Genomic DNA, 14,791 nt, shown 5'->3' on the forward strand with positions numbered 1-14,791 from the left:
CCAAGACCTGGTGCAGAGAGGAGAGAGGAAGGAACGTGTGTGTTGCAGACTCCACCCACGGTTCCTGGGTCTCATCCTGGGTGAAGCCAGGGCACTCTCTCCCGCCCACCACCATGGGCCACCTGGCTTGTGCGTCGCTTCTGTGTGGGCCAGTATGACACCAACCCCACGGCCATGACAAGCAGCGAGACAGCCCAAGGCAGGTGGGGGGTCTCACCCCTCTCCACTCACTCTCATTCCAAGGAAGGAGCCAAAGCTTCTGCCTCTGATTTGCAGTTGAACTTGACTTTGTGCGTTGGTCCTTGTTGCTGCCTCAGATTTCTGCTGTTTCTTGCCTTCTGGGCGCTTTGCTGAGAATGGCCTCCTCTGGTTTCGGGGTACACATTACACCCCAGCCTCAGCCTATTGGCAAGCGCTGCAGCCAAACTCACAGCAGCAGTGCTCTTGGGGCTCAGCGGCACACCTGCACGCTATTGAGGTAGGTGGGGGAGCAGGCATCTACCTGGTCCTCTCTGAACACCAAGGACGAAGAAGAGAACAGCTGCCCTGCCGCGAGCGAAGAGGTCCTCAGCCTCAAGGTCCAGACCTGCCCTCCTCCCCCATCCCCCGTTCTATCTCTACCGGGCCTCTGGGCATTCAGGGCTAGGAGCTAGGAAAGGACACTGCAGTGTCCGAGTCTCAGGCACCGAGGAGACAGAACCAGGAACACCGGGGGCAAGAGGCTGGTACAGGGGACAAGTGAGCCGGGTGCTCAAGGCAGGGCCGTGAGGCGGCGGTGGCAGCTACTCCAGGTGCTTTATGAGGCTCCAAGGGGGCAGCATCCAGGTGGAGAAAGCCATCCTTCTCTCCTCTTCCTCCAGGGAAAGCCTAAGACCTCTTGCACACCTCTTTCATTCGCTTACTCACCATTATTCTGTTTTTTGTTTTTATTTGAGAGGCAGAGTGAGTTGGTGTACTCTTGGCTGAAGCCAGGAGTCCAGAACTCCAACCAGGTCGCTCACGTGGGTGGCAGGGATCCAAGTACTTGAGTCAGCATCTGCTGCCTTCCAAGGTGTGCAGCAGCAGGAAGCTGGATCAGCAGGCGGAGTGGGGAATCAGTCCCAGGCACTTAGCCATGGGACGCAGGCATCCCAAGCGGCTGTCTTAACCACTGTGCCAAACGCATGCCCCTGAACTTACCTTTTAATTCCACTTCCCATAAATTTCTTGAAGTCCCCTCAGATACTCAGAACTTGGAACATTCCATTCGGAAGGTACAGGGGATGGAGTGACACAGCATTCCTCAGGGCGACACGGCATTCCAGTTCATGGGACTCAGTTCTAGCCTCCAGCACAGAGGCCATCATTCTGGAAGTTTCTGCACTCCCTAGAACACTTCCAAACGTGCCTCACTCACTCCTTCCTCTTCTGCTTCAGACTCAGAGGACTTGCTCTGAATGGGCTGGTGTGTCAGCCGAATGCTTTAGGTTGAATGCTGACACTGCAGCTGTATCACCCAGGCGCTTACTTTACCTAAGTATGTGCCAAATGAAGTTTCAGCCTGCGCCGTGGCTCACTAGGTTAATCTGCCTGCGGCGCCGGCACCCTAGGGTTCTAGTCCCGGTTGCTCCTCTTTCAGTCCAGCTCTCTGCTGTGGCCCGGGAGTACAGTGGAGGATGGCCCAGGTCCTTGGGCCCTGCACCCGCATGGGAGGCCAGGAGGAAGCACCTGGCTCCTGGCTTCGGATCGGCACAGCGCCGGCCGTAGCGGCCATTAGGGGAGTGAACCAATGGAAGGAAGACCTTTCTCTCTGTCTCTCTCTAACTCTACCTGTCAAATAGAAAAAAAAAATGAAGTTTGACTTCGCGTTCTTATGTGGACCAAATGTCAGCACGTATGTGAAACACTTAGCACACAGTGGGTGATAATAAATGGTAGGAAGAAATCAAAACCCAAAGAAGATTCCCATCTAGCTGTATCTCTTTCCTCCTTTCCCCTTCCTTTTCTGCCATGTTTTTTATTTTTTTAAATAGCGATTTTTTTTAAGATTTATTTACTTATTTGAGAGGTGGAGTTACAGAGAGAGGGAGAGACAGAGAGAGGTCTTCCACCCACTGGTTCACTCCCCAAATGGCAGTACCAGCTGGAGCTGGACCACTCCGAAGCCAAGTGCCAGGAGCTTCCTCCAGGTCTTCCATGCAGATGCAGGGGCCCAAGCACTTGGGCCATCTTCTTTTTTTTTTTTTTTTTTTTTAAAGATTTATTTATTTATTTGAAAGGCAGAGTTACACAGAGAGAGGAGAGGCAAAGGCAGAGAGAGAGGTCTTCCATCCAATGGTTCACTCCCCAGATGGCCACAACGGCTGGAGCTGCACCAATCCGAAGCCAGGAGCCAGGAGCTTCTTCCTGGTCTCCCACGCGGGTGCAGGGGTCCAAGGACTTGGGCCATCCTCCACTGCTTTCCCAGGCCACAGCAGAGAGCTGGACAGGAAGTGGAGCAGCCGAGTCTCGAACCGGCGTTGGGCCATCTTCTAATACTTTCTCAGGCCATAGCAGAGAGCTGGATTGGAAGTGGAGCAGCCAGGACACAAACTGGTGCCCATATGGAACGCTGGCACTGCAGGAGGCAGCTTTACCCACTATACCACAGCACTGGCCCCTTTTTACCATGTTTCTTGGAAATGACTCATTGGGTGTGCATTTGGCATAGCAACTAAAACACCATTGATCTAATGGATGAGTAGGCATAGGCTGGAATTCCAGGCCTGGAAATCCACTTCATACCACAAGAATGTCAAAACTCAAAACACATGCCTGCTCTTCAAGATATTTTATTATGCATATAAAACTAAACAATATGAACTATGATATAATGTCCTTTGAGGTAATTTTCTTCATGGGCTGGACTGGCCGAGGTTTCTTACTCTTAGTTTAATGATGCTTGGATACAACATGCCGTCCTTTCCTCGTAATTCTTCCTAGAGCATACATAGATATTTTTCCTTATCCAGAGACTTTTGAACTGCATTGGAAATTAGGGTCATCTGCCACAAAGAAAAAAAAAGTTCCATGTTCAGATGAATGCCTCACCAAGTTTTTGAAAGGGAAATATTGGGAGGGGGACAGTTCCAATGATGTCTTACCCTTCCATTTTTTTTTTTTAATAAAACACTATTTCACTCAGCTTCTGAGAAATTGCTAGTACAACCTGGTTTGCAAGAGAAGCTTCTAGATCTACACACTGCAATGTAGATGCTTTTTACAATTACCCAAACGCCCTCGAAAATACTCTATGAGGCAGTCTCTAAATTCCTAGCTCCTGGCTTAAGATTTTCACAATATCCAAAACACTTCCAGAATGCTTTTTTGGCTCTTTGTCGATTGCTTTGATTTGCCTTTGAAAATTTCACAAATAAAAATACCTCAAGGACACAACAACTTAACTTGATTTTTGCGGTTAAAGTCAGTGAGGTGCTCTGCGGAGAACTGGGTTAGAAAAACCGGCTAGTGTCAGAATGACACCCCCCAGGAATGGTGAGGCCACCTAAAGTGTTACCCAAAGCCAGCTGCAAGGAATGTGTCTAAAGGCCATCATTTCTTGACCTCTGGATCAAAGCAGAGTGACACCCAAAGCTTGAGAACTGGCTCTTCAAGACATCAGCTGGGGCTGGCATTGTGGCATAGCAGGTAAAGCCGCCACCTGTGATGCTGGCATCCCACATGGGCACTGGTCCAATCAGCTCCCTGCCTGGGAAAACAGAAGATGGCCCACGCACTTGGGCCCCTGCCACCCAAGTGGGAGATCGGGAGGAAGCTCCTGTCTTCAGCCTGGGCTGGCTCTGGCCATTGCGGCCATTTTGGGAGTGAACCAGTAGACAGAAGATCTCTCTGTCTCTGTCTGTCCTTCTCTTTTAAGTAAATAAATGAATCTTAAAAAAAAAAAAAAAAAAAGACATTAGCTCACTAAAGGGGCACTGCTCTCGGGTTCTTGGTAGGAAAGAGCTCAGGCACCAGGTTCCTACCCCAGCACAGTCAGTACTGACAATTTTCTTCTTTACCAAAGTCAACTTTTCAAAAACAAGACAGCCTTGTCAATGGTAAGTAACGGTCTCAAACAGTAACATATGTCTACATTTTAATTAAAATTTCTGAGGACGGCGCCGTGGCTCACTAGGCTAATCCTCCGCCTTGCGGCGCCGGCACACCGGGTTCTAGTCCCGGTCGGAGCACCGGATTCTGTCCCGGTTGCCCCTCTTCCAGGCCAGCTCTCTGCTGTGGCCCGGGAGTGCAGTGGAGGATGGCCCAAGTGCTTGGGCCCTGCACCCCATGGGAGACCAGGAGAAGCACCTGGCTCCTGCCATTGGATCAGCGCGGTGCGTCAGCCGCAGCGTGCTGGCCGCGGCGGCCATTGAAGGGTGAACCAACAGCAAAGGAAGACCTTTCTCTCTGTCTCTCTCTCTCACTGTCCACTCTGTCAAAAAAAATTAAATTAAAAAAATTTTTCTGGAAAGTTCTTCAGTCTTATTATTAGGACTTATAGCTTGCCCAAACTGTTATGCTACAGATTTTCATTCTGTTACACAAGTAAAACGTGTTCAAAGTACAGCAATCCCACTTCATTGAATTCCCATCTTCTTTCTATCCCCAGCAGGGTCCTGGGCCAGGCCTTGCTCTTACCTGCTTCACTACCACAGTGGCCTTGAAACCAGTCTGAATGTGATCTCCTACTACCACTATCTTCCTCCAGGGATATCCGGTCTTCTGAACCGTCACTCTACCTTGCACAATCCTACCAACACAAGCACTTAACACCCTTTGCCACTGTTTAGAATGGTCTCTTCTATTTTATCCTGCATCCCTAGTTCTATGTTCTACTACCACAGTTAGCAAACAAAAGGCACTTAATTGTTATGTTGAACACAAGCCCAACTCTATCAGCTTTCACATCACTTAAGTATTCCATCTTTGAATACCAAACACCAGATCTTGTTCTTAATCTTAAATAGTATGTGAAAACTTTACTGTCAATCTTGATGAAAAACATCCCAATTTTTCTTTGAAGCTAGTGCACTAGAAAAATGAGCCTTAGTAACTTGAAGTTAACATACACACACTGATTACTATACTCTTTCTATAGCTTGGTCTTTGGTGGCTACTGAAATGTTACTTTGACTTTGTCACCCACAACCACCAGCTTTCCTATCTGACCCATCTGCACCAATTCCTCTGATGTTCTGCTTTTCTAACATGCCATAGGATAACACGTTAAAATAATCAAGCTTGTTAGAAACGTTTGAAGTAGAAACAGGCCCTCATTAAGAGCCTACTAATGTACCTGTGACCAAAGCATCGTGATCTTGCAACATTCACTTTTAGCTGCTCATTGCCCTTAGTGATCAATCTATGGTTTTAACTGTCAGCACTTGTTTTTCACTGCAATTTGCACTCTCAATTCCTAAAACCCAGCCTATTTTAGTGAATTCAAATCCTCCCCACCTTAAAGTTCTGTGATGGGGGCAGTGCTATGGCATAGGTTAAGCCTCAGCCTGTAGTGTCGGCATCCCATATAGGTGCCAGTTCGATTCCTGGCTGCCCCTCTTCCGATCGAGCTCCCTGATGCACCTGGGAAAGCAGCAGCAGATGGCCCAAGTTCTTGGGCCCCTGCACCAATGTAAGAGACGCAGATGCTCCTGGCTCTGGCTTAGGCTGTTGCTGCCATCTGGGGAGTGAACCAATGGATGCAAGATGTCTCTCTGCCTCTCCTTCTCAGTAACTCTTTCGAATAAATAAATTAAAAAAAAAAAAAAAAAGTTCTGTGTGTGACAGGCCAATTTAGAAAGTTGAGTTGTAGCTATTAATATTCACCTAATGTGAGGTTACTCTGAATTACATTCTATCACATTCCTGACAAGTCAATATGTAATATGCAATGTGATATAAAAATATTAGGTGTTTGTAATGAAAAGAAAATTCAAAAGTGAGGGGTAAATTTTTCTTGAAACAAAAATTTAACAAATATAGGTTAAGGTCCACCAATAAAAAGCCAGTAAGTTTTACATTCCATCAAAATGTGCCCTCTAGGGGGGGCCCATGCTGTGGCACAGCAGATTAGAGCCCTGGCCTGCAGCCCCGGCATCCTATATGGGCACTAGTTCCAGTCCCAGCTGCTCCACTTCCAATCCAGTTCCCTGCTAATGCACCTGGGAAAGCAGCAGAGGCTCCTGCACCCACTTGGGAGACCTGGAAGAAGCTCCTGGCTCCTGATCAGCTCAGCTCCAGCTGTTGTGGCCATTTGGGGAATGAAAGAGCAGATGGAAGACCTCTCTCTCTGTCTCTACCTCTCTCTGTAACTCTTTCAAATAAATAAAATAAATCTTAAAAAAAAAAAGTTGTGCCCTTTGCTTTTAGTATTTGATGTACATCATACTCTACATTATAATGTGGCAATAATGGAGGTAAAACAGTAGAAAACAGGCACCACAAAAATTTAGACACTTAAGCACAGAGTGACTTTTAATATGCCAATCATTGCTTATAAAACACAAGTCAGACAGACAAGTGCAAACATGTTTTAAACCAAAATTAATGAGAAAAGAAGCAAAGAGAAAGTTTTTCCCCAACATCTGTTAGCCAGTATTATTAGTCAAATGGCTAATTACAGATAAAATATATTTTGTGAAAAACTTGGAACAGTCAGAAGTCGTCTGGCATATCAAACAGCTATATACAGTATCATCAAGATCACTTTATATACACAAATATTGAAGGGCAAAACATTTAAAAACAGACTAATAATACACTCAAGTACAAAACTTGGGAAGAGGAGGAAGGAGACATTTTTAAAAAAAGTCAGGGAAGGAAATTACCAGAAAAAAATTACAAAATAGTAATGATTACACTACATCAATACAGAATTCCGGGGGGAGAAGGGGAGGAGAAAGGTGCATTTTTTCAATGCACTAGCTTCAAAGTTCAAAGAAAAAAAAAAAAAAAAAACGCAAATAGCTGCTTTTCATCAAGAGCAACTACGTATTTCACATAATTGTTTCAAAGAAAGCCTATTAACAACGATGATTGTTTAATGCTACAATTTTACAGCAAAGAAAAACTAAAATAGCAGCAAATTCACAAGGCAATACTTCCACAGAATTATTCCATGGTTCATGCAATGCCTACAAAGTGCTCCCAGTTGGATATACAAGTATAATTCACAATTTTAAAAAGAAATATAAGAATAAAAAAAGGAATAGAAGAGTGACACACAGGTACACTGAAGGGTGAGCAGTACAGAGTCTCTTAGCATTCTCCCTTTCAAAGGAGGAATGTGTGTAACAAAGCCCTTGAGTCCATTTTTACAGTCACTACAAGGAAAGACACCTTTTATTACAATGCAACAGCAAGCTGTTAGCAGCGCACCACCACAGTGGTTAACCCCGGGAGGATGGTGTAACACCCAACAGTGACTGCCAGCCTACACAAGACACACTGGTGGGTAACACTAATCGAAAGCCTGATAAAGCCATGGTCTAAATACAGCATTCAGCTGTAATTCACAAATCAAAGTCCCAAAAGGTATTTCAGTAAAACAACTACTGACACCAATCGAGAGAGTAATTGTAAAGTGGATTCTAGCAGTGATTTCAACCTAGCTTCCTCTTGTCACAGTTTTTGGGGGAGGTGGGAAACGAGTAGTTCAGTATATGGTGAGGCTGACAGAGCGGTTCATTTTCTTTCCAATAAGCCGAGATGTTCTATTACTCTGGGTGGTGGACCTAGTGGCCATCCGGTCAGTGAAGAGTGCTCTTTCCTCAGCTGCAGCTTTTGCCATCTGGGCTTTCTTCAGTTCTCTAAGAACATAAAAATAGGACACAAGACTTCACCTACTGTATTAATCCTAGGAGAGATTCTAAGAAGCCAAACACAAACTTTTTTAACAACTGGGAGACGGTCATATGCCATTCATTATCCTAAGACGCAACTGAGGAAAGAAAAAATACAACATGAAACTTCAGCTTCTACTCAAACAATATAAATTTTTGAAATTATTTTGTGCCTGAATTAAATTATCACATATAGGGGCCAGCATAGTGACATAGCAGGTAAAGCTGCTGCCTGTGATGCAGCATCCCATATGGGCACCGGTTTGAATCCCAGCTGCTCCACTTCCAATCCAGCTCCCTGCTGATAGTCTGGGAAAGCAGTGGAGGATGGCCCAAGAGCTTGGGCCCCTGCATCCACGTGGGAGACCGGGAAGAAGCTTCAGGCTCCTGGCTTCCACCTGGCCCAGCCCCAGCTGTTGTGGCCATCTGAGGAGGGAACCTGCAGATGCAAGATCGATCTCTCTCTCTCTCTTTCCCTCTCTAACAAATAAACAAATCTTAAAAACAAAAACATACATTTGAACAAAAGGACATAATTAATAAAGATGATAATAACGACTTTTGGCCTAAACCATAATTTGAAATAGAACTCCAATTCATACTTCAAATCTATTTTTACAGAAATAGACTCAAAGAAAACTTTACTTCCTACCTGTATGACCTATGACAGATACCAAACTAGTGACAAGCTTTAATATTTGGTATAAAATTTCTATAATCTAATCTTAATAGGTTAGAATCAAAATGGTATCAATGAATTAAAAAAATTTAAAGTGTGATCTGTGATTACTGATACTGTCCAATAGTTTTCTCCTTTTCATGAACTTTGTCATTACAATCAGCCTTCTGAAAATGTCAAGTTATTCAGGCCAAATATAGGAAACATTTACTAACCTAAATGATATTAATTTCACCATTTCATAATATAGGCAGAAGAGAATGCTGCAAGGAAAGCAATTTTGGGTTTGAGTTTGGAAAAAAACTAACAGTTTCACTTAGTTTTTCCTATAATTTAGGGCCTGGGGACTTTTATCATTTGCAAACATGCTAGTCTTAACATTTTTAAAACTCAAAATTTCAAAGTTTAGAAACAAAACAATTTTAATAGGTCAATATTAATTTAAGGCATAGTCTCTAAACCATCACTAACAGTGTACAAACGACCACATCCTTACTGACAGCCCAACTCATCTTTACTAAAACCTGAGAAGTAATGAGAATAGGAAGTCAAAGAATAAACCAAAAACGCCCCACTTACTTCTGCAACAGTGAATTTTTGAACTTTTCAGCATTCAATTCTATTCGCAACTGTTCTGCACTCTTTCTAGAAGCAGACAGCAGTACAGAATGCTTTACCAGTGCCATTGCTGAAGGTCTTCTCTCTGGATCTGGATGAATCATAACCTTAAAAAGAACAGTAAAATTCAGCTAAAAACATGCAGTTCAATAAAATACTGAACTGTTTTTATAAAGTGCTTCATTTATACAATGCTCACTTTCAGCAACTCCGTAAATTCTTGTGAAAGCACTTGGGGTATCCGAGGCAATCTTCCCTGTCTGATTTCATGCCATTGGTCTCCATTCCTTGGAAGAGGTTCAGCACCAGCAGCACATACCACTGTGAGGGCAAGGGCAAAAATATCTGCTTTTGGTAGATGGGTGTAGTTCTGTAAAATTAAAAAATAATAAGGGAACATAAAAATAATCAAAATAAGATAAGATTATATCTCAACAATGACTTAGGTGAAAAATAGGACTAAATTAAAATTTCAATGCCACACTTAAGAACCTACTCAGAAAACACACTGTTAAGTTTCATAAAGTAATACACACCCTGGAGGGGGGATTTAACTACATATCTAAAAGTAAAGACCTCTTTAAAATTTTTTTCATCTACTTGAAAGGCAGAGAGACAAACAGAAATTACTTTCATTTGAGACTTCACTCCCCAAATACCCACAACAGCCAGGGCTGAGCCAGCTGGAGCCCAGAAGCCTGAACTCCATCTAGGTCTCCCACATGGGTTGGTGGCAGGATGCATTAGTAGGAAGCTGGATCAAAAGGAGAGTAGCCAGGACTCCAACTGGCACGCGGACATGGGTGCAGGGGTCACAAACAGCAGCTGAACTCACTGCACCACAATGCTTATCCTGTCTGTCCTTTTATCAAAAGCCCAATTTTACACTCAGAACAAACGCCTGTCCCTCTAGAGATTCAAATGAAGGCTCACTTGCAGGGCTCACTGTGGCACAGCAGGTTAAGCCTGTTTACAATGTTGGCATCCAACAGTGGAGGGCAAGCTGGGAGTCTTGCTGTTCCACTTCCCATCCAGCTTCTTTCTTATGTGGTGCCTGGGAAGCTGTGGATGATGGCCCAAGTACTTGAGCCCATGTTACTCATGTGAATGGAGATACCAACTCCTGGCTTTGGCCTGGCCTAGCCCTGGCTGTGCAGCCATTTGGGGAGTGAACCAACAGATGGAAGATATCTCTCTCCCTCCATTACTCTGCCTTTTCAAGATATAAATCTTAAAAAGGGGGAAAAAAAAAAGCCACCACATTCCATATCAGAGTGCCTGGGTTCGATTCCCAGCTCCAGTTCCTGATTCCAGCTTCCTGCTAACACAGACCCTGAAAAGCAGCAGCAATGCTAAATTTTATTTGTTGGCATACAAGACTCAGGTTGCGGTTGGCTTGGTTTCTTTTTTTTTTTAATTTTTAAAGATTTCTTTATTTGAAGAGTTACACAGAGAGGGAGAGACTTAAAGAGATCTTCCATCTGCTGGTTTACTCCCTAGATGGCCACAATGGGCAGGACTGGGCCAAGCTTAAGCCAGAGGCCAGGAGCCAGGAGCTTTATCTGGGTCTCCCACATGGGTGGCAGGGGCTCAAGCACTTAGGACATCTTTCGTTGCTTTTCCCAGGCCGTTGGCAGAAAGCTGGATCAGAAGTAGAGCAGCTAGGACCCAAACCAGCACCATTATGGGGTGTCAATGTTGCAGGTGGCATCGCCACAATGCCAGCCCCATGGCTTGGTTTCAAAAAGGAACAGAGATGCTTACAGATTGCTGCTTATCCTAATCAGGATCCACTGTAAGGAACAAGAGACCTTATTTCACTGCTAGGGATTCATGTGTGGGAGCACAATTACCTTCAGTATAAAAATGTTAGATCTTGGGGCTGGTGCTGTGGCGCAACGGGTTAACGTCCCGGCCTGAAGCACCGGTATCAAGTGGGCGCCGGTTCAAGACCTGGCTGCTCCACTTCCTATCTCTGCTATGGCCTGGGAAGGCAGTAGAACATGGCCCAACTCCTTGGGCCCCTGTACCCACGTGGGAGACCCAGAGGAAGCTCCTGGCTTCTGGCTTCGGATCAGCCATTGCAGCCAACTGGAGAGTGAACCAGTGGATGGAAGACCTCTCTCTGCCTCTGGCTCTCTGTTAACTCTGCCTTTCAAATAAATAAATAAATCTTAAAAACAAACATATATAAAAAAAATGTTAGATCTGATTATCTAAATGCTGTTTGGAAAATAATCAACTGAGAAAATGTAACTAATAGGTGCTTGGCCTGCAAAAAGTAAAACATTAGGATTATACTAAGTTCAAACTCTATGACTTTGTAGTAATTACAGTCCTACAATATACTAGTAAGTTGCTCTATTGTAGCATTTATTGATGTTGCTTTTTCTATATTGCTAAACATAGTTTGACAAATAATTTGTTTAAAAATTTTGTTAATGGGTAATGATTTAAAAATGGTAAACACTTTGTATAATTTCTTTTTTTTTTTTTTTAATTTGAGAGGAAGAGAGACACAGAGATTGTTCCCATCTACTGGTTCACTGCCCAAAATGTCTGTAAGAGATAAGACTGGGCCAAGCCAAAGCCAGGAACTTGATCCACATGTGCCGTGGGGGTCAGCAGAGACCCAACTACTAGAGCTATTTATTATATCTGCCTCCTAAGGCCTGCACTGGTAGGAAGTTGGAATCAGGAGCCAAAGCCAGGAATTAAACCCAGACCCTCTGATACGGGATGTGGGTATCTTAACCTCTAGGCCAAATGCCCAACCAATTTAATGTTTTGAAGGGGCACTTTCTTCAGAGTGCTAAAACAGCTAGAAAGTATAACTGTCATCATATAATCATCAAAAATATCCCATGCCTATTATTGTTCAGCCTGTAAGGAAGCCTTTTTTTTTTTTTTTTTTTTAATTAGGCAGAGAGAGACACAAAGGTTTTTCCTTCCATTGGTTCACCCTCCCAAATGGCCACTACAGCTGGTGCGCTGTGCTGATCCGTAACCAGGAGCCAGGTGCTTCTTCCTGGTCTCCCATGCAGGTGCAGGGCCAAAGCACTTGGGCCATCCTCCACTGCCTTCCTGGGCCACAGCAGAGAGCTGGACTGGAAGAGGGGCAGCCGGGACCAGGATCTGGCACCCACATGGGAGGCCGGTGCTGCAGGCAGAGGATTAACCAAGTGAGCCATGGTGCCCACCCCAGGAAGCCTTTCTGATCTTCGTCTATTGTAGTTACAGAAAGTCTAGTCTTTTGCCCCAGTTGCACAATAAAATATAAAACTGAAACAAAAAGGAAATACATTATATAATCTGAAATTATATTCCCTTCTATCAACAATGTGGCCATAATTTACTTAATCACCCTCCTGTTAAGAACTTATTCACACTGTTCTCAGTTTTTGTTTTTGTAGGAGTATTTCTATATGAGAAATTCTCAGAAATGAAATTTCCAAATCACAGGGTACAAGATTTAAATGTCAACAGATATTAATACTTCAATCTCCAAAAAGGGTGTGCCATTTCCAAGTCCCACAAGAGAGCCGGCACTGTGGCATTGTGGGTAAAGCTGTCACTTGCAGTGCTAGCATACCATATGAGTGCTGACTGAGTCCTGGCTGTTCCACATCCAATCCAGTTCCCTTCTAATACACCTTGGCTCATTTGGTTAATCCTCCACTGCCTTCCCGGGCCACAGTAGAGAGATGGACTGGAAGAGGAGCAACCCGACTAGAACCCGGCGCCCATATGGGATGCCGGCACCGCAGGCAGAGGATTAACCAAATGAGTTTGGTATCCTGTTACCTCACAGCATTTCTCAAATTATCACTGAAGAAAAGTCACTAAGACTTGAGTCAGGGGCCAGAGCCGTGGCTTACTTGGAATAATCGCGTGGGAGACCCGGAAGAAGCTCCTGGCTCCCAGCTTTGGATCAGCACAGCTTCGGCCGTTGTGGCCATTTGGGGAGTGAACCAGTGGATGGAAGACCTCTTTCTCTCTCTGCCTCTCCTCTCTCTGTGTAACTCTGACTTTCAAACAAATAAATAAACCTTTAAAAAAAAAAAACTCCTTCCAGGTCTCCCATGTGGGTGCAGGGGCCCAAATACTTAGGGCATCTGCTGCTGCTTTCCCGATGTATTGCAGGGAGATGGGTCAGAAGTGGAGCTGCCAGGACTTGAATCAGCACCCATACAGGATGCTGGCACTGCAGGTGGAAGCTTAACCTTCTATGCCACAGTGCTGGCCCCAATAAATAAATCTTTTTTTTTTTTTTTTTTTTTTAACAGGCAGAGTGGATAGTGAGAGAGAGAGACAGAGAGAAAGGTCTTCCTTTTGCCGTTGGTTCACCCTCCAATGGCCTCCACGGCTGGTGCGCTGTGGCCGGCGTACCGTGCTGATCTGAAGGCAGGAGCCAGGTGCTTCTCCTGGTCTCCCATGGGGTGCAGGGCCCAAGCACTTGGGCCATCCTCCACTGCACTCCTTGGCCACAGCAGAGAGCTGGCCTGGAAGAGGGGCAACCGGGACAGAATCCGGAGCCCCGACCGGGACTAGAACCTGGTGTGCCGGCACCACTAGGTGGAGGATTAGCCTATTGAGCCGTGGTGCTGGCCCTATAAATAAATCTTATATCCCACCAGCAGTGTATAGAACATCTCTTCTATCACAACTCCATAATAATCTTTGTTTTCATGAACTTTTGCTAGATTAAATATTCTCAGCTGTTGATTTAGACTTTCTATTTTATACTTCCATTTCACTAGTTACTAGTTTCAATATACTTAGATTTATATTCTTCTATCAACTGATAAATATTACAAAGAAAACAATATTGTTAAAAGTTTTACCTCCTGTAAAACTTCATTTGCAAGAAAACGACTATCTCCTTCTTCCACCTGCGGACTAGAGATCCTCGTTACATGGCCAAGATCACCTGTAGGTATTAAAAAAGTTAACTGTCAGGAGTTAAAAACAAAACAATCTGTCTATTTTAACACAGTAATGTAGTTATTTTTCTTTCTTACCTATTTTAAACATAACCTTGTTAGATGACCAGTCATCTTCATCTCCTTCTTCAGAGACAGCATTTGGGATTGAGGTTCGAGATATAAAAATATTACCTGACAAAGAGTTTGCAAACAAGGTCATATGTCTATCAGAATCATCCAGAAAGCTTTTTTTTTTTTTTTTTTTTTTTTGACATGCAGAGTTAAACAGTGAGAGAGAGAGACAGAGAGAAAGGTCATCCTTCCATTGGTTCACCCCCCAAATGGCCGCTACAGCTGGCACACTGCTCTAATCCAAAGCCAGGAGCCAGGTGCTTCTCCTGGTCTCCCATGGGGTGCAGGGCCCAAGCACTTGGGCCATCCTCCACTGCACTCCTGCGCCACAGCAGAGAGCTGGACTGGAAGAGGAGCAACCGGTACAGAATCCAGCGCCCTGACCGGGACTAGAACCCGGGGTGCCAGCGCCACAGGTGGAGGATTAGCTAAGTGAGCCGTGGTGCCAGCCCAGGTAAAAATGCAGATTCAGGGGCCAGTGCTGTGGCGCAGAGGGATAACACCCTGGCCTGCAGTGCTGGCATACCATACGTGCACCGGTTCGAGTCCCAGCTGCTCCACTTCTGATCCAACTCTCT

The 14,791-nt window shown here is 44.7% G+C and overlaps 1 protein-coding gene across 3 annotated transcripts in view; it reads right to left on the minus strand.

The window, feature by feature from the left end:
- Positions 1-6,470: 6,470 nt before the first annotated feature.
- WEE1 (WEE1 G2 checkpoint kinase) overlaps positions 6,471-14,791 on the minus strand; it is a 28,905-nt gene continuing 20,584 nt past the window's right edge. For all 3 annotated transcript variants that reach the window (XM_002708805.6, XM_008266070.5, XM_089328994.1), the window contains exons 7-11: positions 14,178-14,273; positions 14,001-14,086; positions 9,356-9,526; positions 9,118-9,263; positions 6,471-7,826 (exon numbers count right to left, since the gene is read on the minus strand). In XM_002708805.6, the coding sequence (XP_002708851.1) occupies positions 7,673-7,826; positions 9,118-9,263; positions 9,356-9,526; positions 14,001-14,086; positions 14,178-14,273 (653 nt within the window). In that variant the 3' untranslated portion in view covers positions 6,471-7,672. The remainder of the gene's footprint in view (positions 7,827-9,117; positions 9,264-9,355; positions 9,527-14,000; positions 14,087-14,177; positions 14,274-14,791) is intronic.

The sequence above is a fragment of the Oryctolagus cuniculus genome, chromosome 1, assembly GCF_051225735.1.
Source record: "Oryctolagus cuniculus isolate XC-2025 breed Fujian yellow rabbit chromosome 1, ASM5122573v1, whole genome shotgun sequence".
NCBI classification, from domain to species: Eukaryota; Metazoa; Chordata; class Mammalia; order Lagomorpha; family Leporidae; genus Oryctolagus; species Oryctolagus cuniculus.